The 26229-nt window shown below is 38.3% G+C and overlaps 1 protein-coding gene across 2 annotated transcripts in view; it reads right to left on the bottom strand.

Moving 5' to 3' along the window:
• The window catches only part of SPAG6 (sperm associated antigen 6), a 110477-nt gene extending 84531 nt beyond the window's left edge, over positions 1 to 25946 (bottom strand). Inside the window, exons 1-3 of one of the 2 annotated variants that reach the window (XM_075211943.1) lie at positions 25868 to 25946; positions 20571 to 21276; positions 14481 to 14576 (exon numbers count right to left, since the gene is read on the bottom strand). In XM_075211943.1, coding sequence (XP_075068044.1) covers positions 14481 to 14576; positions 20571 to 20595 — 121 coding nt within the window. In that variant the 5' untranslated portion in view covers positions 20596 to 21276; positions 25868 to 25946. Of the gene's footprint in view, positions 1 to 14480; positions 14577 to 20570; positions 21292 to 25867 lie in introns of those variants that run through there. The other variant, XM_075211944.1, reaches the window with a different exon arrangement.
• Positions 25947 to 26229: the final 283 nt, after the last annotated feature.

Here is a 26229-nt window from a genome sequence, read left to right as displayed (position 1 = left end):
CACTTATTAATAGTAACCTCATAGTGTTCTTTGGCACATGCCATGCTTTTAAAATTATTTTATACCCCTATCCTGATTGATACTGTTAAAGAAAAAGAGCCCATCGTTGTTATGAAAGCTCTTTGCTGACCATCTCTCTGTAGAATGTAAACTGCAAAGAAATCCTACAGGAACAGCTGGTCTTAATTTGGGGTTAATCATAAATCAGTTTCATTGCTGGCAGGTGTATGCTGATCACCTTTCAACATGGTTTTGTGATTGGTTAACTATGAACAAAGCTGTAACCCCATTATGAAAAGGTGTGTACACTTATGCAACATGGGTATTGTAAGTTTTTTAGTTTCACTTCTTTTTCGTAAAAATATCTGTCATTTGAATTTTGCTGGTTGTGAGATCACATTAAAGGTAGAAAAGGCTCAAACATGACTAATCTTGATTTCATGTTTATATCACAAACACCCGCACTTTCAATAAGGGTGTGTAGACTTACTATACCCTCTGTACAGCTGCAGAATCAGATGGATGGATGGATGTAAGCAAGAGGCAGAAATGTAACTGAACATCACTCTTATATTTCCAACTAAGTACTTGATCTTCATTGTTGCGATTTAAATTTAATTTATTTTGAACTCTTGAATAATTAATAAGTAAAACATAACTGATAGAGAACGCAATCACCATCCTAATTAAGAAGGTTCCAGGTTGGTGTAATATTTAATTCTACAAAAGGAACTTAAGACAATTTGGTTAGGCTATAATAGTGAATTCCAAGTAGTGTGTCTGGACGCCAAGTAGTGTGTCACAAGGATTTATGGCTTACAAGGAAAAAAGAAAGTTCAATTTATGTACTAAAGAAATAGGGATTATACATGATCTGTATTTAATTACAAATTATACAATATTTCTTTAGTTCACTTTTCAAAACTACACAAAGCATTCAATATTCTGGTTTTCATTGCTACAATGATTTAACATTGATGCATCTAAGACATATGAAACGTGTCATCTGTGTCACAACGCCAAAAAGATTAAGAACCATTGCTGTAGAAAGACACAATCCCTGAAACACTTGTGATGACACTCCTGGAATACAAGCTGATGTGCATTATTGTCTGTGTCGTAAGGCTGCAAATTCTCAGTTTGGATCACGAGTTCCTCATCTTATGTTTAGCATTCAGAGGCATATAAAATATGCCTCTCTTTCATATAAAGTAATCATGTATTAAACTTCAGCACAGCTTTAAAACACACGGTACTCTCTGTCTGTTGCTTCCCTGCTGTTTTTACTGCATTAAAACAGACATATAGCTCTCCCCATGCTGACATGAAGACCCCTATTCCCCAAGGTGAATGGAGATAATCAGGCTTGCATTGTATTTCTCAATCCGCTAGGGACATGCAGTTATTACAGTACAAGACTCACTGTCATGTCACATTGCTTATTTACAGATCATTCAGCTGGTAAATAAGCTGAAAAAAAAATACATTTCCAAAGAAAATGTGGCTCATCTTCAACCAAACTGTTGACTTTGGAATTGATTTATTATGCATTAATACACTCCCCTTGACTTTGGAAGAAAATGGCTTTATTTTTACATAGAGCTGCCAGAATACACAGCAACACACAGAAAGCAGAAAAGACTGATTGTATTAAAGAGCTTGCACTTCATAAAGACACAAATAGGCGAGCCAGGAACAAACAGTGACTCTAACAGCTGCATTACCAGATCTTCGTTTCCTGCACCAAATACATTTGTAAATAGTTATATAACCACAAGATCGCTGCATGTGATTATATGCCCCATAAATAGCAGCTTCCGGTCAGGTGGTTGTTACAGGATGCTATATTCCCATTATCACCAGCCATTAAATAAGGTACATGTCTGAATAAAGGTTACATGGTTATAAACTATACAGATTATTATCAGTTTATTATTTGTTTAAATAAATTGAATGAAAAAGTAATCTTGTGAGATAGAGGTTATCAATCATTTGACAGGTATATTGCATTTATTATATGTATACTTTTCAAATGGCTACAAACTGGTTTTCCAGGATGACAAAATCAGCAAAAAGGAGTAAACTGGTTTCAGATACCCACATGCACCTGCTAATGAGCATGGGGTGAAATATATACTGTTCAGCCCAACAAAAATGCCTTCATATATGGTCACATTTTAATTAGCCTGTGAGATTTGCTAAAAGCAAGTCTTGTTCAAATCAGCCAATCAGAGTTGCACTTGTTTCCGTACAGGTCCTCTGTGTACACTAGACATTTAGGTCTACGCTAATTCACTAAATCAAACCTTTACCCTAGTTATGATTCGCATTATCACACCTGTAGCCTCCTCCCAATCCAAAACAATCCTGCCATGAATAGGATTAGCTTGAAATTAGGACATGCTTATTGTATGCTTGAGAGATATTTTAATTTACATGTCCAATTGTAAGAAAGCTCACCTAAAAAATAATTATTTCCAGTAATTGCGCACTTACCAATAACTAAGCATGTCTCTACTCTGTATACTCACCATTGCAATGATTATCTGGGGAGGTAAAGAGTTTGGGAGGCCATTTCCGGAAACACTGTTAATGTAATTAACTAATTTAAAAAAACAAAAAAAACTGAACACAGACAAAACAAGCAGATATCCAAGGATAGGGTCATCATAAAACTAATCAATAGAGCAGATCTTTCTTTCTTTTATTTCCACACACATGTAATTGTATTGCACATTGACAATTCCGTTTCCTCTCCTCTCTCAGTCTAAGAGGGTTTAAATCAGACACTGGATTGAGACACTATTTTAAATCACAATGATTGACTTGCAGTGATTTGTTGGCTATAAATCAAGTGTACAGTGCATTAACCGCTTTAGTGGTAATCAACTGGAAGACACATTATAAAAAGGTCTATAATCACTTTGCTGTTAATCAAAATGGAATCTCTTTGCAGAGCTTTAAACAATTTATTTCTAGGAACTATAAAAGCAAAGTGTGGGTTATTAATCCTATGCACCCTTTAAAATTTGGGGTTTCTAGAAGGCCAGTAATAGACCTCTATGTCAAACATTAGTAGCATTAAACAATTTTGTAAATTGAGATATCATAATTTTGCTAGCAGGGTTCAAATGTCATCTTGCCGTCTAGCAATATTTTTAGCGGCAAACAAATAGAGGTCTATCTAGCAGTAGTATATGAATTATTGATTCATATGTAAAACTCATAATGTTTTGTTCTTTTGGGTTGGAATCATCCATAACTAAATAGGGTGGCCATTTGGCAGGTATTTTACCAGCCTGACCAGTACAAATGTGATGCCAATGATATTATTAGGGCAGAAACATAAGAGAAAGCAATGATGGTATTATTTTTCTAAAGAAGGTGGCAACCGTTCCCATAAGCTATAGAATCCAAACCTTAACTGACCAGCCCCTCTCACATGCTGCTCACATCCCAATCATAAACACACATATACAATAACACACTTGTTGTATATCTACTTAATATAGCAAGTTGTTTTCCCAACTGCCCTCAGTACAGCCTGAATGAAGTGAGAGGTCAAAGGGTGGCACAGGGATGCTGGTTCATGTCTATTTCAATATGTCTCATAATGGTCAATGTCCACTCCCAATAGATAATCAAATAATTGAGATCTGTGAGTGGGAAGGCCACTGCATTAAGCTAAAATCACGGTTGTGTTCCTGGAACCATCCCAGAACATTTCTAGCCTTGTGACAAGAAACATTATATTGCTGAAAAAAAAAAACCCTCAAATGGATATTGCTTCCATACATACCCCCCAATACACATGGACTCAAGGGGGCCTTGTATATCAATTTACTATTGTATTTTTAAGAAGTTGTTTTACTAGCAAATGTCATCGAGCAAATAGGACATTTAGGAGAAAATAGGTCTGAAGAGAGTTAAAAGCATTAGTTACAATTATGTTTCTGTAAGCCTGCATGCAGTAGCATAAAATCATGTCCCATATATATTTACTATTAAACAAATAATTGTCTTTTGAATGTTTAGTTGCAAACAGTGACAACATATTGAGGCTTCACATGCAATAAATTTACGGCAGTAACTGCACAATTTCACAGCTGTTCTGCAGCAATTTTGACTACACTGCAGGAAATTAAAGACTCAAGTGTTCATTCTCCTTTTCATATAACAGAACTTTCCTTATATGTAATTCCAGGAATATACAGAATATTGATATTATTGGCAACATATTTTTATTGTTCACAAAAGATTTACCCCAAGAGCGGATTAATATTTTTACACTTTATAATTGAGTGTACAGAAAACCAGAAACAAACAGGACTCAATAGGTTGAGAATACCAGCTTCCTTCATATGTATTATGGACAGAGCTAGACTCAGGCACTAACTACATCATATAAGTACGTTACTGGCAATATAAACAGAACCAATGACATGATGTATGTCACCTGACTAGTCTCTCTAGATGTGCACAACCCCTGCTGTAGTCAGTGGTGCACCAGGCCAATTTCTATTTGGGCCGCCAGTAAAACAGCATTTATCTTATTTCTAACAAAATCAGACAGCTCTTGTTCCTTAATTGTACCAGTGAGTGAGGGACAGAAGGGGGCCATCTCCACAACAGTGCAGCTTGAGAGCCAATCAAATTGTAAATACTTGCAGGAGTTGCGGTGCAAGGACAGTCTGCAGTGTTAGCCCCAGGCGCGGGCTGACGGACGTCAGCCCGGGGGGCACACGCCGCACAGGCGGCCGCATCACATGACACGTGATGCGGCCGCGTCATCAATGACGCGGCCGCATCATGTGTCATGTGATGCAGCCGCATCACATTGATATTACTTCCGAGGAGCGGGCGGCCGTGATTCTGAGCGGCCCAGGGGGCAGATGCCCCCCTGCCCACCGGCCCAGCCTGCCCCTGGTTAGCCCTGACCTAGAGTGCATGGTGTATGCAGGCCTTCACTAGGTGTCATTATAGCAACACCGACTGTTAAGCTGGATACACCCTGATAAACAACTGTATGGTCAGATGTTGCATTAGTGTGTACGCTCCCGCGACCATGTATTATCTTACCAAAATACATCTCATCTGTTGATTTGGTTTTATAAACGTCCTAAAAATCTCAATCAACGATGGAATGATGTTGGGAATATTTCTAATATTTGCTACTACCACCAAGATCTGCACGACCAGCAGTGAAGGAAGATATCTATAGAGTTTACAATGTAGATGGCAATGAGAGATGAAGATCACATATCTGAATGTAAATTGTGTAGGTGGGTACATATGAATCTGCATGCTGATTGGGACTTTCGTTTGTAAAATCATTAACAAAACCGTATCTGCAATCATCACCATCATCAACATTTATTTATATAGCGCCAGCAGATTCCGTTGCGCTTTACAATTGGGAACAAATAGTAATAAAACAATACTAGGTAATACATACATACAGAGAGGTAAGAGGGCCCTGCTCACAAACTTACAATCTATGGGACAATGGTTTGATACACAAGGATAAGTGCTACATCATATTGGATATTGGTGCAGCTGGAATGCAAAGGTTACAAATTATTTAGTAAGCTGTATGCTCAGTCACACAACTATGTTGGTCAGAGGGTTGTTGTCTTGTGTTAGCTGTGTAGGGGGTGGAAATAGGGTAACCTAGGGAGATTAAGAGGGTGGTAGAGGAATACTACAAGCTTGTCTGAAAAGGTGGGTTTTCAGAAAACGCTTGAAGGTTTGAAGACTAGAGGAAAATCTTGTGGTGCAAGGGAGTGAATTCCATAAACTGGGTGCAGCCCGAAAAAAGTCCTGTAACCGAGAATGGGAGGAAGTGATGAGAGTAGAAGAGACGCAGATCTTGTGCAGAACGAAGGTGTCGAGTTGGGAGATATTTTGAGACAAGTGAGGAGATGTTGGTGCAATTTTGCTGATGGCCTTGTATGGTAGTAGAAGAATTTTATATTGGATTCATTGAAAAACAGGCATCCAATGAAGAGACTGACAGAGTGACTCAGTAGATGGAAAAACAATGTGCAAGGAAAATCAATCTAGCCGCTATCTGCAAAACAGATTGTAGGGGCTCGAGTCTGATTTTGCTAAGACCAGTAAGGAAGGAATTACAATAGTCGATGCGGGAGATCATCATCATCATCATTTATTTATATAGCGCCAACATATTCCGTAGCGCTTTACAATTGGGGACAAACGTAATAAACTAATAAACAAACTGGGTAAAACAGACAAAGAGGTGAGAAGGCCCTGCTCGCAAGCTTACAATCTATGGGACAATGGGAGATTGACACATGAGGTTAAGTATACATTTTGCATCTTGGCCCAGCCAGACTGCAAAGGTAGGGTGACTCATAAGCTAAATGATATTGTCACACAACAATGTTATTCCGGGGGTAGTTGTCTTGTGTGAAATTGTGTAACAGGCTAAAGGTAGTGAGGTTAAGATGGTGGTTGAGGAATATTATAAGCTTGTCTGAATAGGTAGGTTTTCAGAGAACGCTTGAAAGTTTGTAGAACAGAGGAGAGTCTTATTGTGCGAGGGAGAGAGTTCCATAGAGTGGGTGCAGCCCGAAAAAAGTCCTGTAACCGGGAATGGGAGGATGTAATGAGGGTGGATGAGAGACGCAGATCTTTTGCAGAACGGAGTTGCCGAGTTGGGAGATATTTTGAGACAAGAGAGGAGATGTATGTTGGTGCAGCTTTGTTGATGGCCTTGTAGGTTAGTAAAAGTATTTTATATTGGATTCGGTAGAAGACAGGCAGCCAGTGTAGAGACATACAGAGTGATTCAACAGAGGAATAGCTATTTGCAAGGAAAATCAGTCTTGCCGAAGCATGTAAAATAGATTTTAGGGGTTTGAGTCTGTTTTTGGGAAGACCAGTAAGGAGGGAATTGCAATAGTCAATGCGGGAGATGATTAGTGCATGAATTAAGGTTTTAGCAGTGTCTTGTGTGAGATATGTGCGGATTCTGGAAATGTTCTTTAGATGTATGTAACATGATTTAGATATAGAGTCAATGTGGGGAACAAAGGATAGGCGTGAATCAAGGATTACACCTAGGCAGCGAGCTTGTGGGGTGGGATTTATGGTCATGTTATCAACAGAGATAGAAATGTCAGGTATGCTCTTGTTGGCGGGTGGGAATATTATTAACTCTGTTTTAGAAAGATTAAGTTTGAGTTGACGAGAGGCCATCCAAGATGAAATGGCAGAAAGACAGTCAGTTACACGGGACAACACAGATGTCGAGATATCAGGAGAGGATAGATAGATTTGGGTATCATCCGCATAGAGATGATACTGAAAGCCAAAGGAACTTATTAGATTTCCAAGAGAAGCGGTATAGATAGAGAACAGCAGAGGACCTAGCACCGAGCCTTGTGGTACTCCAACTGATAGGGGAAGCGGAGCAGAGGTGGCTCCAGAGAAATTAACAGTGAAAGAGCGATTAGAGAGGTAAGATGAGAACCAGGATAGAACTGTGTCTTGAAGACCTAGGGATTGCAGTGTTTGTATGAGAAGAGAGTGGTCAACGGTGTCAAATGCAGCCGAGAGATCAAGGAGAATTAGGAGAGAGTAATGGCGTTCAGTCTTAGCAGTGATCAGATCATTAACAACCTTGGTCAGCGCAGTCTCTGTGGAGTGTTGAGAACGAAAGCCAGACTGAAGAGGATCCAACAGGTTGTTTGCGGAAAGAAAGCGTGTGAGGCGAGTGTAGGCAAGTCTCTCTAGAAGCTTGGAGGGGCAAGGGAGCTGAGAGATGGGACGGTAATTTGAGAGAGAGTTTGGGTCGGAGTTTTGTTTTTTTAGAATAGGAGTAATCACTGCATGCTTGTATAGTGATGGAAAGATGCCAGTAGAGAGTGAGAGATTACAGATTTGAGTTAGAGGTGAAATGAGCACAGAAGACAGGGATCTACCAATTTGCGAGGGAATAGGATCAAGAGGACAGGAGGTAGAGTAGGAAGATAAGAAGAGCGTAGAAATTTCCTCTTCATTTGTGGGGTCAAATGAAGAAAGGGTGTCAGAGGGTAGTGGGAAGGAAATGAGCTGATGGCTTGTTGAGGAAGAGGATACCATTTCTAGTCTGATCTTGTCAATCTTGTCCTTGAAGTAGGAAGCAAGATCCTGAGCACTGATAGTAGATAGAGGGTTCGGGGTGGGAGGATTGAGAAGATGATTAAATGTATTGAAAAGGCGTTTGGGGTTAGAAGCCTGAGCATAGATAAGAGATTGAAAGTATGTTTGTTTTGCAGTGTCCAGAGCATTTCGATAGGAGTGGTAGACAGAAGTATATGTGAAGAAGTCATTAGAGCTTCGAGATTTACGCCAGTGACGTTCTGCTTTACGGGACAGTTTTTGAAGATTTCGTGTTGCTTTGGTGTGCCACGGTTGACATCGAAGTCGACGTGTAGTATGAAGTGTCGCTGGAGCCACTTGATCAAGGGCCGTTGCTAAGGTTAGGTGAAAATGAGGTACTGCCATCTCAGGGGATGAGAATGTAGAGATAGGGGAGAGAAGGTGTTGGAGAGAGGTGGAAAATTGTTGAAGATTAATAGAATTAAGATTTCTACGAGTATGAGGAGGCTTGGTTGAGTCAGACAGTAGAGAGGTTAGAGCAGTGGGGGTGAGAGTGTAGCTGATAAGGTGATGATCCGAGAGGGGGAAGGGTGTATTAATAAAATTAGAAACTGAGCATAGTCTAGAGAAAACAAGATCAAGGCAGTGGCCATCCTTATGAGTAGATGATTCAATCCACTGGGAGAGGTCAAGTGAGGATGTTAGAGAGAGTAGTTTGGAAGCAGCTTTGGAAGGTGGGTTATCAATGGGGATGTTGAAGTCACCCATGATGATGGTGGGGATGTCTGAAGATAAGAAGTGAGGGAGCCATGCAGAGAAATCCTCAATAAATTGTTGGTGTGCTCCAGGGGGACGATAGATCACCGCAACACGTAGGGAGAATGGATTAAAAATGCGAATAGCATGTACTTCAAAAGATGTGAACGTGAGTGATGGGACATTTGGTAGAACTGTGTATGTGCACTGTGGGGAGAGAAGTAGTCCAACCCCACCTCCTTGTCTGCCTTCAGGTCTGGAGGTGTGGGTGAGATGGAGGCCACCATGTGAAAGTGCTGCAGGTGAGGCAGTGTCTGATTGCATAAGCCATGTTTCTGTTATTGCCAGAAGGTTGAGGTTTTTTGAGAGGAAGAGATCATGAACGGAGGTAAGTTTGTTACAAACAGAGCGTGCATTCCAAAGGGCACATTTAAAGGACTTGGGAAGAGAGGGGAGACAGGTGATGTGTTTGAGGTTTGCTATAGAACGGTAGTGTTCTGATGTATGTGTGTGTGAGGAGTGTGGGGGACCTGGATTAGGTGATATATCACCAGCTAATAGAAGCAGAGTGAGCGAAAGATAGGCAAGGGGATTGTAAGATGTGTGGCCTTTTATTTTCTGGCGACAGGTGGAGGCTGTACTTGTTAGAGATAATAAATAGGACAACAGTTCATGGGTGTTAAATAGAGGTGAGTGGAGTAATGCAGGTGCAATATGAACAAATTTGTGTGTTGGTGGAGGGGTGAAAGATGACACAGTCCTAAAGATCATGCCATGAAATGAGACTAAGAAAAGCAATTTGTGAAACATTGTGATAAAAGGGGTAAAAGCAAAAAGCAAGGGTATTTTAAGAATTACCTCTTAGCAGTATTCCATATAAATAGACAAGTAGTGCTGAAATAGGCTGTGGCAGATGTTGCTTATTGATGGGAGTAAAAGCAAGTCAAATGTAGTCCAATGTTTGGCCAACTGTGTTGTCTAACTGTGCATTTTCGTCCACTTTGTGAGAAAATCCCACTTAGTGCAGAAATCACACACGTCTAACCCCACATACGTCTCCCCATAGAATGAAGCTAAGATGTAGTCAGTCTAATTTAGGAATACACTACAGATGTGCTAATTGGTCAGCTAATCAAAGGAAAAGAAAACATTTGTGGGAAAGGATAGAGGCCAGATACCTATCATAAATTAGGCAGCAATAAATGAGATGATGAGTGAAGTTTTTGCAGTGTCCTGTGTGAGATATGTACGTATTCTGGAAATGTTTTCTAGATGTATGCAGGTTGATCTAAATATAGAGTTGATGTGGGGAACAAAGGATAGTTGCGAGTCAAGGATTACACCTAGGCAGCTAGCTTGTGGGGTGGGATTTATGGTCATGTTGTCAACAGAAATAGAAGTGTCAGGCAGTAAGCTTCAATTGTTGGGTGGGAATATTATTAATTCTGATTTTGAAAGATTAAGTTTGAGTTGGCGAGAGGACATCCAAGATGAAATGGCAGAAAGACAGTCAGTAACGCGATACAACACAGATGGTGAGAGATCAGGAGAGGATAGATAAATTTGTGTATCAGCCACAGAGATGATACTGAAATCCAAAAGGAGCTTATTAGTTTTCCTAGAGAAGTGGGGTAGATAGAGAATAGCAGAGGACCTAGCACTGAGCCTTGTGGTACTCCAACTGATAGAGGAAGCGGAGTGGAGGTTGTTCCAGAGAAAATAACAATGAAAGAGCGATCAGATAGGTAGGAGATGAGAACCAGGATAGGGCAGTGTCTTGATGACCTAGGGATTGTAGCGCCTGTATGAGGAGAGTGTGGTCAACAGTGTCGAATGCAGCAGAGAAACCCAGGAGAATTAGAAGAGAGCAATCACCTTTATTTTTAGCTGTGATCAGATCATTGACAACCTTGGTCAGCGCAGTCTCTGTGGAGTGTTGAGAGCGAAAGCCTGACTAAAGATAATCCAGTAGGTTGTTTGCAGAAAGGAAACGTGTGAGGCGAGTGTAGCCAATTCGCTCGAGATTTTTGGAGGGGCATGGGAGCTAAGAGATGGGGCGGTAATTTGAGAGAGAGTTTGGGTCAGAATTTATTTTTTTTAGAATAGGTGTAATCACTGCGTGCTTGAATAGTGATGGAAAGATACCAGTAGAGAAAGATAAATTACAGATTTTAGTTAGAGGTGGAATGAGCACATGAGACAAGGACCTACCAATTTGTGAGGGATGGGATCAAGAGGACAGGAGGTAGAGTAATTTTCTATAGTGTGCACCCAGCTTTACATGCTGCCTGACAACTACATCATTGTATCCCCCTCTACCTGCACATTGACTACATACTTTTTCATATCCTAATATCACATACAATAAATATTATTTTGGTAATGGTATAGCAAGAACTTCTGTTAAAAAACTGGTGTTACAATATTTATTTGCAGTAGTCTGCAAATGCAGCTGGTGTGTTTTATCCAAGTAAATGATAAACTTCCTTTGTGCTCCTAGTTACTAAGGGTTAATGAGGTAGAGAACAGTTCCACAACATAGGTCACAGTTTAAATCATTTAAAAAAAAAAATCAAAATACTTAACTGAGAAGCAAAAGCTTAATCAATAATAATAATGAATGTATCATTTGATTTATGGGTTAATCTACATTACAGCAGTAAGGTGTTTTAGAAATGAGAGCCATCTACTCATCAAGATGAATTACACAGTAAATCATTGAACCATTTCTCAGTCATTGTTTTCTTAGAAGAAACTGAATGTGCCAAGTGTAACCCTTGTATTTTATTATGTCCCCTGCCTCCTACATACAGTCTCCAGAATACTTAGGCCTCTAACCCACTGATGTTAATTGGGTGTTGTCACGCCTGAGGATCTATCTGTACACGGGGTGGGTTGTGTCTCTGGAGCAGAACTGGTGACTATGTGCAATAAGGTGGGTGGCTTGATTAGGTTCCTTTTCATGGAAGAGAAAGGACTGGTACAGATTGTGGCTGCTGTGAGTTCAGGAGACTAGGACATACAAATAGCACTGGAGACTGGCAAGTAGTGAGGAATAGCAAGATGGTGGTTAGATTTAGCAAAGGAGACCAGACTGGAAACGGACTGCACTGTCAGAGCAGGAACAACTGAGAAGACTGCCGATTGCTGGGAACCATGATGGTGTCTGAAGAATCAACATTGCACTGGTAACAGGTAAGGGCTCCAGGAAGTCCTTTTATACTGTTATCACCTGATTGGAGGCTGCGGTCACCTGAGCTGAAGCAGCACTCTGACTGGCTGAGAGGGATCAGGTGACTGGATCCACGATGGCGCACCCAGGAACTAGTTTTGGAGTGGAGACTGCTCTCCCCTGATTGGAAGCTGCAGTCAGCTGAGCTATAGCAGTACTTTGACTGGCTGAGAGCGAGCAGGTGACTGCAGGGACCGCTTAGAGAGACAGCAAAGGGGTAAGTAGTAGGACCTGAGAGCCTGGTGAGTGACAGGAAAGTTGTACTAGCATATTTTATGCTCATACAATGTGTATAAATGGGTCTGATAATGGAGACTATTTATTCCAATGAATCTATATCCACTTGTGTTTCCACTCACATTCAGGAGCCTTATGTTTTTCAAAGGCTTCCCCCAGTGTAGAATCCTAGGAGACCCACAATGACCCCCCCGGACACAAGTAAAAATGCCACGTCAGCGCTAGATATGAATTTCAACTTCCATTCTAAATTTGACACACTAAAATCAGGCCTCAATTTAGTCTGTGGGTTTCTGTGATACCTGGTAAAACTACAAACATAAGTCTAATTTAATGTGTGTACTTTTTATATATACTGCTGCTTAATGCGCTGGGGTCATGGGTTATATTCCGACCAGCGCCCTACCTGGGTGAAGCTTGTATGCTCTGTGTGACTCCTCCAGGTGCTCCGGTCTCTGGGGAGAGATACACTGGGGCAGGGACTGATGTCAATCATTAAATATTCTCCGTAGTGTAGAGGTCAGCGTATACATACCTTATATTACCATTGTGCAGCGGTTATGTCCTGTGTTTTTATTTCCTTTTGCTGTTTGTTTGTTTTTTTTACATATGCTCACTGATTAATAATGTTGTTTACATCACACTGACACCCATGTCTTTTTTACTCTGCCCACTACTGACACGGATGCCAACACAAACTAGGGGCATCTCAGGTTTTACACAGGCTGTGGTGTAGGGTGACTCCTGCCATGTTATGGTTCAAGATCAGGACTGAAACGGCTATCTTTCCGAATCCGTCTCAAACAATAAATCATCACTTTTTATATGAAGCATAATATTATATAAATATTATATTCTATAACCAGTCTATATGGCTAATAATGGAAAGTTCCACGGACAGAGCTATTCCCATTCATTTCAGTGGAGTTATTTCTTGTAGTGCTTGGGTGTATGGAAATGAGTGGGAGCTTCCGAGAGGTTTTTAAATGTCGTTGGTGAATTTAGAGTTTTCTTTCCTAAATCAAAGAAGCCGCTAAGATCACTGCTTCAAAGATTAGAGCATTGGGATAAAGAATTCATGTTTTTTGTTATGTTTTTGTATGGTGATTTATAGTTAATTTTATCAATTTAAATAAAGATTGAGAAAACAAAGCTGTAAATCCTAAGATTCCCACACTGCAAAAACATACTGGTAGGATAATTGGCTGCTATCAAAAAAATTTACTCTAGTCTGTTTCTGTCTGTCTGTGTGTGTGTTAAGGAATTTAGACTGTAAGCTCCATTGATGCGAGCGAGTTCTCTGTACAGCGCTGCGGAATTAGTGGCACTATATAAATAAATGATGATGATGGATAAAGAACCTGACCCTCGTTGTATCCACACAAGTGTGCTGAAGGAGCTATGCTCAATTACAGATTAGTCAACCATACGTTAGCATTGGGCAAAATATTTAAAGGCATTTTAAGATATAACATCCATAAACTAATAACAGAGCCAACACTATTTATAAGGGACTGGTTATGCCAAACTAATCTGATAGGTTTAAGAGAAAGCAAGTTGTAAACTGGATCTTGGCAACAGTGTTGATGTGAAAAAGCATTTGATACAGTTCCATAGAACTGACTGTTACATAAGATAAAATAACTGTGTCTAGGGGGAAAACTTTATAATATTTATATTGCCAAAGGGATGGGAAATAGAGGATTGCTCGAAGTGAAACCAGTATAGGCTCTAGAAGGAATTTTTCCTCCTATTAGGTTAAAACTGACAGATGCTTCTAGACTTTTTGCTTTGTCTTCTTCTGGATCAACACATTCAGAATTTATAAAAAGGTTTGAATTTGATTGTGTCTTTTCTCAAACTTCCTAGCTATGTAAAGTATCCATTGTAAATAAAGCTTTTTACTTTCTCTGAGATATTCTGCTATTTTTAGCCATTTTTATATGTTCTATATATTAATTTATCAAAGGACTAAGACAATTAGATAAATCAATAACATTTTCTTATTCTGCATTCTTTACCAATATGTGTTTGCTGAAATATAGCTAACTTTCAAACAATAGATTATTATGTAATCAACGAGCAGAAAGGATTATTCCAGTGCTGGTAATACAAATGGCTAATACCACATCCATGTGACAAGAGTTACCTGAATTCTGTAGTGTTTCAATGTTCTGGGGTCGTGTAGCAAGCTCAGCCACGGTTTGGACAAACTGAGTCCGTGCTCTCTGGTACTGCTCGAACACTAAAACAGAAAACACTGTTGCATATTCATCATGTTACTGGAAACTTGAGATTACAATGAAATATTAAACAAAGGAAAACTATTAGAGCCCAGCTGCCTCCAAATCTTTCTGCCAGGGCAATAAGGCCCACAAGTTTGAAATCTTCATTGGTAAAAAGGGCAAAACATGATTTACTATTTCTACATAAAAAGCTTCATAAAATTTTATATAAAATGATTCCGTTTTTATTACAGTAAGATATTCCACTCTCTTAGAAACATCTACCAATAGCCTCAGAAAACTTAGATTCCCTTTAAATATAAATATTTTAAAATCTGTTTCTGGCAGTATGTCACACATCACTAATCACTTGTATCTCTCCAATTTAGCTCTTCATTGATTACACCTGTGACCCCTCGCTACTATACACGTCCCCAATGTGTGCACAGATGTGTATGCAAACATTGCATTGTCGCAAGCTTTTCACCGCTTGTTAAATTGGGCCACATTGAAGTCGCCATAGAAGTCTATGGGGACAGCTGTTAAACAGGTTAAGGCAGGAGAAATCTCTGATTTCTCCTACTTAATCCCTTAATAAATTAAAACAAGAACCGAGATAACCATTCTCTGGGGGAAACAGCGGTTTTCTCCAGATTTTTAGCTCAAAACAGTTTAGTAAATAGACTCTGTAGCTTTACGGAATATCTTAATCTGGGCACTAACTGAAAAGTGGTGAGGAAGCAGGTTAACATGTATTCAGGGAAACGATTCTGGTTTGTTATTGCTCCACGCTAGACTAGGTCAGACATGTTATTACTGCATGCCCACCCTAGGAAGAGGATGGTACATGTAACATATTTTCACCAGAGGTCTAGAAGAAATACAATTAGTTATAGCGAGCTTGCTTCTTTGATTCTTTAAGTCGCAAAGGAAAGATTATTTTTGGCTCAAAATTAAGCAGCAAGAATCACATTTTCACTTTCTGAGGTGCCACAACAGTTCTTGTTAGTCCTGATGAACGGATAGAGAGGTTCCTGAAGAAAACAGTTTTTTTTCTAGATGTGGCACTTTAAGTCTTGGGAGTAAATGTATCAAGCTGAGAGTTTTTGACAGGTTTGAAAAGTGGAGATGTTGCCTATAGCAACCAACCAGATTCTAGCTATCATTTTGTAGAATATACTAAATAAATGGGTGGGGTATGGCATATCGATGCCGAATACCACAATAAGACTTGCCACGACATGATGATTCCGATGGGCTCCTTAGCGACGATCCATGATGTCGACTACTCTTGAAAGTGACTTGAAGCAATGACAAAGTAGTAAGAAGCCGGCAGCTGTTCATGACGTCAGTAACCATGGCGACGGGATTATCGGTGCTGCTAATAGAGTAATGCAAGTATGCGCCTTCGTACAATGTAGAAGCCTCTGTAAACTACATTGTACATAGGCTCAAACTTACAATACACCATTAAGTGCACCGATAATCCCATCGCCATGGTGACATCATGAACAGCAGCCGGCTTCTTACTTCTTCGTCATTGCTTCAAGTCGCTTTCAAGAGTAGTCGGCATCGGGGATCGTCGCTAAGGAGCCCTTGGGAATCATCATGTGGTGGTAAGTCTTGTCGGGGTAGTCGGCATCGATATGCTGACTACCACCGACATAAATGACAATTACAATCTGATTGGTTGCTATAGGCAACATCTCCACTTTTCAAACCCGCAAGAAACTCTCACCTTGATATATTTACCCCTTTGAGGCATAAGAAGACCAGTGTTACACCATGGATCACAGGGAAACAATGAGTGTGAATTTTATACCATTAATTTTAGCATTGGAGTTTGCGCTGAGCTGAAAACTGCAGATGTTAATATGTGTAAGATAATTATTTTCAGGCAATGTGCAATATGTGTAATGTTACCATAATAAATATTCATGAACTATGCAAATGATGTGCTCAGAATACTGGAAAGTTAACTGTCCTTAAAATGTTTTTATACAGAGATCAGGGTTTTGTCATTAGTTGATGTAATAGCTTCTGGAGGGAAAAGTTTCAGGTGCTTGCAGCAAAATATGATTTACTTACTTATTAAATGATATGATGAGTTATTAATTAAGGTGAAAACTATGTCTGAGGTATATGCAAATGTTCCACAAACTGTGCAATATACAATTAATAAAACCACCAGGATAATAAGGGAGGAGTTTAAAGCTTATAGAGAAGCAAATTCAAGTTTAGGATGTGGACAACTTCCATTATTAAGTGATGGACACAGATTTTGATATCTATAATATATATATCTATTAAAAATATCTTCAGAACTGCGGCAACACTACATAATGATTTGACGTTACATAATGAAATCATGTCTATAAAATAAACATTTCTCCCCTTTACTAATCAGTATTTAAAAGATTTAAGGGTAACCCTGATGGGTGATATGTTTTATTCACCAGGAACAGGGGGAGATGCCATAGCTCATAAGAATAAAAATGGTAAAACAAAAACTTTACGTTAGCTGTTTTTAAGATAACAAAAGTCAGTGTCACAGTATTGGTCATTATGATGTATTTACCATTGGTGGCCTATAGGGGCACTCTCATGCCAATCTCATGAAGTGGTTAGAAATGACAGGAGTAGTGGATATACAGATCTGCTACCCATCAGAGGTGGCACTACATAACATTTCTAAAGGTTTTTAATGGAAAATTGCCACTTTACAGTTGTATAAAAAAGAAGTCTAGAAAAATGACACTCCACTTTGATATAAACCGTAATATTAATGGGTAAAACTCAAAACAGAGTGTGTCCTGAAAAGAAAGGATTAGGCGAGAGAACATGGATTCTGTCTGTCTTTACAGGTTACCAAGAACAGGATGTCTAGACTATTCCTCCCCAAATGATACAGCAATTATTGGAAAACAGAAAAGGGAATATTGGCAATAAGTCAGGGAATAATAAAGCACTTATACAAATGTATAAAACAGGACAAGAACTTAGAGTACAAGAAACAATGATATATAGAAATATCCCAGATATAGGGCACTTTAGGGGATATTACAGTCATAATGTAAAAAGATAGTGTAAAAAACAAAACAAAAAGAAAAGTGAATACCGGCTAAAAACTCACTAGAAACAAATAATAATTTACAAACTATAAGAAATACTCGCTCCAATGAGGAACTGTTGTGGCAAGATATACAAGACTTCTCCTTCAAACAAAATACAAATTTGCAAAAGATCTCCAAGGAGCAAGCACTTGTAATAGTTTGTAAATTATTATTTATTTCTATTGAGTTTTCAGCTGAGCTTAATAATTGGCCTGCTTAACTTTTCTTTAGTTCAGCCCTGTAAGGGTTAATTTTAGAGTTAATTGTGCTTGTAGGTGCCATTAAGACATGGAGGTATGCTGTGTTCAGATGCTGTAACTTATATAGACTGCAAGTTGTAATATCACATGGAATTGGCTTGATTATTATTTATTATTTTAATTGTTTATGTGGATAATTACTTTACTGTTGTTTCTAGATCGGAGAGGCGTCCCACATCTAATATAACATCAGGGATCTACAGTAGCTCTGGAATCTCTATCAGTAAACTGGTTACAGAAGCTTTGTACCAATATGAACTCGTATCTCTAAAATATTATGTATGCCTGTCCATTTACTTACATACGTGGTAGCTGGCTGCATGGTATATAGGAGGTACATCATTGTTGCACCTCCTATTTTTGTTTTAGATATTGATATTGTATTTTTAGATTTTTCTTATTATAGATTGTTTTAAATAATTTTATTATTTTTAAGCCAATTCACATGTTAGTAAATTGACAGTTTAATAATAATGTGTATACATCTGGTACATAAAGTACAGGTTGACAACGGATTGCCCTCTATATAGAGTACTGGCATTTTTGGAGAATTATTTTCTTTTGGAGGGTCTAGGAAAAAGCCCTCCTTGGACAGCCGCTTGTTAATTAGTGAGCCTAGATATTATTGGATTGTGTGGATATCGGCACCCATTTCTTTCTTTGTTTTTTTGAGTGTTTGAGTGTCCATTTGACTTCACAGTTATATTTCAAACAGTATAACTCAGGCTTACATTTTCCATTTTTATTGTTAATTATCATTTTCTATTTGAAAATGGATTCCTGGCAAGTTAACTGCTATAACTTAACTGTTAATATTACATTAGAAATTACTGTGAATGAGATGAAATTGGGACAAGTCCTTGACTGTTCTGAGAGTCTAGCAATGACCATGATCCAGAGCTTCCATCTAACTATTATATATTTATAAGAGACTGATACATTATAAAGGTCATACATTTATTTATTTTTAAAGAACTTTAAAAAACACAACAGCAGCCGTTCTGCACTCACTAGTCCCTTGCAGAACAAACTGCTATGGACTGCTGTTAAGCTTGGGTCCTATGTGAGCATTGACTGCTTGTTTAGTCAGTAGCTAGGTTACCATGGTCACATGCTGTCATTACTAGCTCTACAGAAGATCCTTTCAGATACTATATATAGATCAGCTTATTCTTTTCTTTTTTGCATTATTTTCAAATACTTTCCTTTTTACAAAAAACAAATAAATAAAAGCTGATCATTTTGACGGCAGAGGTGCAAATTGCTCATTCTGATGAGGGAAGCAAAGTGGTGTATCCATTGTGGAGTACACATTAGCCACAGGATTGCACCTTGTATTGCATCCACATACAAAACTGAAATTTCTTGCTGCAGAAGGATATACTTAAAGGAGCTTCAAAGAGTGCAGATTGTAGAGGGCCTTTCTGGATTAACGTATGAATGCAGAGCCTCGTTCCCCAAGCCAAGCTACCAGATTTTGACAGTTGAGGCATCAGCCTTTATATTCAATGGAACGCCTTTTGCACCATTCAGGCAAATAAAAATATTACAAAGTGCAAATGTGACCAAATATAAAGCAATAGTTTAGACACACTATAATGGAGGCCCAAATATGCAGTATTCATACTTGCCTACTTTTTGAGCCTCCCCCTCCACAGCGGAGGAGCAAGGGACAAGTGGGTGGGGCATGACAATACAATTTGCATGGTCAGCGCTTCGCCATCGCTGCGCAATGACATCATTTATGTTGTCTCGTGTGCGAGTGGGGGGGCACAATGACACCTCAAATTGCTTCATGAAGGTCCTGCCCCACCCACTACCAAAACATAGTGATGCAGAATATGGGACTGCGGACTAGTCACCCAAGAATCTGGGAAAACTCCCTGAAATTCTGGAGTCTCCTGGACTTTCCAGGAGAACAGACAAGTATGGCAGTGTTTCAGGAGGAAAACAAACAAACAAACAGCTATTAAATGAAGTTGCAGTAAAAGAAGAACTTTAAAGAAACTCTTTACTGTTGTTGGCATGAGAATCCCCATCAGGCACTGCAATCTGGAAAAATCACTGTACAAAAGAGTTTGTGGCACTTCCCAAAAGTCACGCTCTCAAGCTTAAGCTATGGTCCTGCAGTACATATTAAAATTAAGGAGTGGTTACTTACATGATAACGTTTACTATGGTAACCAACAGCATCGAATCACTTTATTGGTGTCATTCCCTAGCATAATTTATAAAATTATAGCTAACATCTTATTAGTTGCTATAGGTTACAGCACATTACACCGTGCCACTAAAGTCCCTTTGTCATCTGCACCCTTAAAGCACTAAGAAAACAAGATTAGATTTGGTAAGATCCTGCAGAAATCATATGTTATTAAAACATATAAATCAGCCAAATATTGTATGCACCTTAATACAAAAAAAATTACACTAAATAAAAACACACAAATACAATCATTGAATAAAAAAATTGCATCATCCTACAACTGGTCTTTCACTTCTCCTTAAAACTTACATTAATACGAGCAATGAATAAACAATAATAATAATAATAATAGCTATATTACACTGGATACAATGTTACATAACAAATACAGAAACTTGTGGTTGGCACAATAAATAAATGAAGTATAAGCATTACCTTGCAGGACTTGCCTCTGGCTCATGGCTGTAACAGGAATACGATGCTAGTGGCTGTGTCTGGAGCTGTTGTTGGTCTCCAGGCTGCCGCACAGTTTGCGCCTAACACAGTGTATCCGTCTCCATGGCGACAAGAGCGGAAACGGACGATCCCATGTGTCCGGGCTTAGAGGGGGATTGTAGATGAGACGACACGTGTAGCGCAGGCCTTCCTGACGTCACCGTGGGTAAAACTCACTCCCCTATCGCTGAGGTTCAAGTGGGCCGTTCCAAATCCTCTGGCCACAGAAGGGAGAGGAGGGAGAGGAGGGAGTGAGGGGGGGGGGGGGTGGATTGCTTGTCGGTTACCATGACAACGGCGGGGGCTTGTTGAACGTTGGACAGTGAGGTCACGGTGTCGGTGTCGTCACGTGCTGACAAACAGCGCGTTTCCCTGAGGGCGGGAACGTAGGTGGGATTCTCCCGCATGTAACATACAACATTACTCCATACACACAATGAGTATCAGATAACGAGGTCATACAGAGCTGACGAGACCGATCCTCCAGCGCCGCATTTCTGTCACTCTACGTGAATTAAATGGCGCGTCCCTTCAGGAAGAGTCCATGTTACACCGTGACTGACAGAAGAACAATTAGCTTCCAATTCTGACAGGAATAATCCCATAGCAGATCATGGGAGAGCCGCCCCACGCATGTCACCGCTTTCTGTACGAGAAATAAATAAATATATATGTGTCTGTGGGTATGATTTCTATTACACGAAATGAGTTACACTAAGCCCTTCCCGAGCACACACGTAATAGTAATATGAAGTGAATGTACTGTAGCTGACAAGCTCCAAGTTATGCAAACTATTCCAAAACTCCCAGCCAATGTAATTAGCCACATAGGACGATAATAACCGGCTTTATCATATCCCAACAACTGAATAAACAGAGAAACTATGTTAATTGCCTCATGTGGAAAGCACAACCTATGGCTACTACATGTATGTGTCACATACATCTCTACATACATGAAGCAAATCTGAGCAATGTTGGTGCCCATTTGATATAACAATATTTACCTCACCACCTCATCCACCTCAATTCTCATATGGACTAATTGTGATCCATACACGATTACCCTTTATTTCAGATCTATTATACATATTGGACAATATGCATTCCCAGTTTAATATCTTCTGTGTCTAAAATCAGGTCTCCTGCCAGACTGAGACATAAAGGAAAATAGACACATTTACATAAAGACAATTTATAGGCCTGTCCTACCCTGACAGGAATATTATTTTAAATCTGTAATTTATGGGTTTGTTTGTTGTTTTTATATTATTTTTACCAATGATTGTATAGTTTTTGCTCCTAATCAAACAAAAGCATGCTGTTACAAGTCATTGTATTAAAGCTATGACTGAAAAATAATGAATATTCTTTTGCTAGATAGATAAAATAATCTATGAGGTCTGATTTGAATGTTTTCATGTCCTCCAAGACTTTATTTTGCAAGTACTTCATGTTTGGAGCAATTGTGCTTGATAAAAATTGTATGCTGATAATATAGGTTTGTTTATTTTTAACTAGACTATTAGCTAAAGTTACTTTCTGTTTTCCAAAAAACTAGGAATAATTCACAATATAACAATCACTAAGTATAAATACCAACAGCACTTGTAGTCCAGATGAAGGCCAGATTTTTGTGTACTCCAATTCAGTAAAAGTTACTTATCTGGTCAACCAGAAACACATTATTTTTTTATGATTGTAAAGTTGAGAATGGAACTAAGATCCACTGTTGTGTAAATGCTAGTGTATGCGTGACATGATGAAAAAGATGTATGCAAGATTATTTGTGTGTGTGAAAAGCAATATAATTAAAAATCTAACAGCAATTATTCCAGTCACATTTGTGTATCACAGTGCTACACGTTCCCTGCTATTTGACTCACACTTTGTTGCAGTAAGGGTATTTTTGGAAAATGCTTGAGCTTAAAGCAAACATTTTTGTGTTGTATTTTCATACTGCTTAAAACAATTTCATTATGAAAAGCAATGGCATAAAACTAGTGATTTTATACGATTTTCATACTGTTGTTCACAGGATCAAAAGAATATTTCCTGGAAAATGCTCTGGCTTTTGAGCAGTTTAATGGCTACTTATGACATAAATTCAGTGGTTTTATATTCAAAATAACAGGGTGGCCTTTTGTCATGGCAACTTAATAACTATAAATGAGGTACACTGGTTTTTGTTTTAAATAATCTACAAAATATGCTATTGTGAAAGATTACTTATCAAACCTTTAAATACAGTGACACTATTTGAGCAAAAGAAAATGCTGTATTTACTACAGTCAAAAAAGAGATATAGGGAATCTGAGGTTATGCAACTTTATGGGTCAACAGCATTAAGGATGGATTAAAGTCTTTAAAGCAGTAGGAAATATTCAATGAGGATTATAGGTGGAATATGGTTTAGTAGGAAAACCTTAAAAGATCTAAGCTTTGGATAGATTTCCAAATTAGTGTATATTTTTCAAACAGTGAAGGGGTACATACAAAAGGGGTCGCAGCATGAAAAAGTTTGGGATAGTGTCCATAGGGCAATGGTTCTCAAACGCCTGTGTTATGGCACAATTATTTGTCTTGATGCTAGGCATAAGAAATTTTAAAAAAGGAACTGGTGAAAGCTTTTGATAAATTGAAGTAATGCAATTAGGATTATATGCAAACTAAATTTAAATTTCAAGAGGATACAAATTAGATTTAGTACGTTTGTTTAAAAAAAAATCATGCTAACTGATAATTCTGGTGTGTTGTTATTGCAATATTTTAACATGTGTGTCACATAACTTGAATCACATGTGACAGCACCAAAAAGGCTTTGAACAAGTGCCCTAAGGCCTACATATTTGTATACCAGAACTAATACATAAAACTCACTGCTGGTAACATTCTATGTCCTCTTCATGAAGTGACAAACACCCTGTTAATTAGTTGTCAGTGCAAATTAGTGTTTTTTAAATGTCAACACGTGGAAACTTGAGATACGTGTATAGTTGTTTTGATTATATAATTATCTAACATTTGTATACCTATGAGAACTGAAACACACTCTTATTTATGTCCAGTCAAACAAAATAAAAAGTGAAGAAAACTACAGAATTGATATTTTGGTCAGATAGTTTTGATTATGGTATTTACATGGTTCATACTACAGTGTATTGTGCTAAAATGTTTTCAGGATAACAAATACTTTCAAAGGTACTTGTGTATTGTTTTCTACATTCATTGGGCCAACAAACTATTATTGTACAATAAGCTGGTGTTTTATGAGTTTACTAAATGTAGAAAGATGTTGCCCATATTAAAAGAATCCTCAATAGGATTGAAATCATGCAAAAATATATTTATGAAAATGTACATTTGTAATGAAACGCAAACAGTTAGTGGACACAATCTTTAGTCACAGATGAATCAATAATTTTGAAGCTTAAATATGACATCAAGAACGAGTACTATGCTTCACTGTTTTTATCTTGGTGTCTGCATTGAAATGACAAAATATGAAAACATTTATGTAACTACTGGGTCCATGAGAAAGTTCTCTTATTACAAAACAATACTTCTGGGTACTTGAGAAGCAATGGAAGTATGTGAAATTCTCTTAAGAATTCATCTCATGAACTCCTTTCTCAATCTGTTTTATTCTGTGCACAAAATAAGACAATGGATAGTTTGGTGGTATACATAGCAAAAGAAATTGCTTTGGTTCTATTTTAAATGGCTTGTGAAAATAGGAAAATTATTATTTCCTTTTCCATAAAAGAATTAAGCACTAGTTACAATAAAAAAAAAATATATATAAGAAACTCCAAATTAAAATAGTATAGCTGTAGTGTCTTGATTGAACTAAGGACTTTTCTAAATGTGCTTATTGAATAAACCATATTTTAAAAACAATAATAATGAATTCACACTCCTCCAAATTATTTTTGTGCACTATTTTCTCCTCATAATATTTCAAGATACAGCACTGTTCCTTGTGTTTAACTGTCACTAATTGTGCCAGGATATACACAAGACCAAGGTCATTCCAACTCATGCATTCAAGAACTCATAAATGAAAGGAGAATTGTAAATGATTTAGGATTCAAGCAAAAGTTGACATCCCATTTACACTAAAATTAACGTGTGAAGTTAATTCTAATTGCAATTAGCATTTACTAAGCAAAATAAATAAGGTAGGCCTTGTTCACTAAAGTTTACAAAGAAAGGTTTGTTAAATTGCTTAGATACAAGGTAGAGTGCACTTGGGTGAGAACCAACAGTTCACTGTTTTAGGAGGATAATGCAGAAAATAGAAATCCTAGACCTGCAGGTTGATTACTGAAGTTGGAATATCATGTCTCATAGTCCTGTGTTAAATGTATTTATTATGTAATTGTCCACGCTCCTGCCCTTATCTATACTGTTATGTCATAATATCGTACAAAACGAAGACTACATCTTTATACTTTTCATGTGGATATTTAAGTGTTAATTTATAGACTTTGATGTTAATTCTCCAACATTTTCTAATGTATTTCACTGTTGTATTAGCATATAAAAAGGCACATGTTTCACGTTACTATTTCAGATACAAATCTAGCAGGTATAGTGTTTTACAAGTGAAGGTAAACATTGCCAATTTACACCAGATTACCAAAAAGTATCACTATTATTTGGTATGGCAACAATCAAGCTAGGTTATTTTTTGAACCATGTTAAGTCATTTAGGTGCACAGCACTTTGTGTCATATCCACTAACCGAAAGGAATAAACGTTCTGGAACTTAAAAAAAGTAACATGTGTAGGTTTCAATGTATGTAACATTTGTGCATAGAATTCTTATTGAGTCCAAACAGCCTATAAAGTTACAGAAATTGGAATACAGAATTACGTTCTTCAACAGAACACGGACATCCTTCAGAGACTGATGGGCTATAGGGAGTGGTGGCTAAATGCTCACCTTATGTACTTTCGCACATCAAAGTCTGTACCCTAAAGTTACCCTCAAGTAGTTTATTTTTTATAGTGGATGGTATTTATTTAGCAGAGCTTGCCATTTTAGTAACGTATAATACTGTACTGTGCCCGTGGTAGTAAGTGTGTTAATCGAGTTCTTTAAGTCTATTCACAATCAAGAAAACTGGAAGTCATAATAGATCGAGCATAGAAACACAGATACATATTTATAAAGCCTAGGCTGTATGCCATATTAAACTAACAAATCCATAGAAGAGGATATAGAAAGTTACCCGGCAGCAGATCTCTTGCGTCCTGGTCTAGCACAAGCTGCTAGAATAAGAAGACAGGCAGGCGAGGGAGGGAGGGGGTAAAGAAAGACTCATTACTGAGATCCATATACTTCTACGCAGTGCAGCAGAAGGACTGACACAAGTAAAGGGGGAGCACCAGGGGATACCCGAAGGCCAACAGTACAGGAAAGGGGGGATATAAGGGTATGCAAGACGGCCGGCAGAAATTGAGCAAGGCCTGAATATTATGTTACTACTTGAGTACTGTTTTAGTATCGCTCTGTGGGAATACTACATTAATTCTTTACACCCCATACACCTGAAAGCGCTTGCTTTAAGCGAGATCAATAAAACAGATCAAT

This window comes from Mixophyes fleayi, chromosome 5, assembly GCF_038048845.1.
Source record: "Mixophyes fleayi isolate aMixFle1 chromosome 5, aMixFle1.hap1, whole genome shotgun sequence".
Classification (NCBI taxonomy): Eukaryota; Metazoa; Chordata; class Amphibia; order Anura; family Limnodynastidae; genus Mixophyes; species Mixophyes fleayi.
The sequence above is the reverse complement of the archived record's forward strand: the minus strand, read 5'-3'. Positions and strand labels throughout refer to the sequence as shown.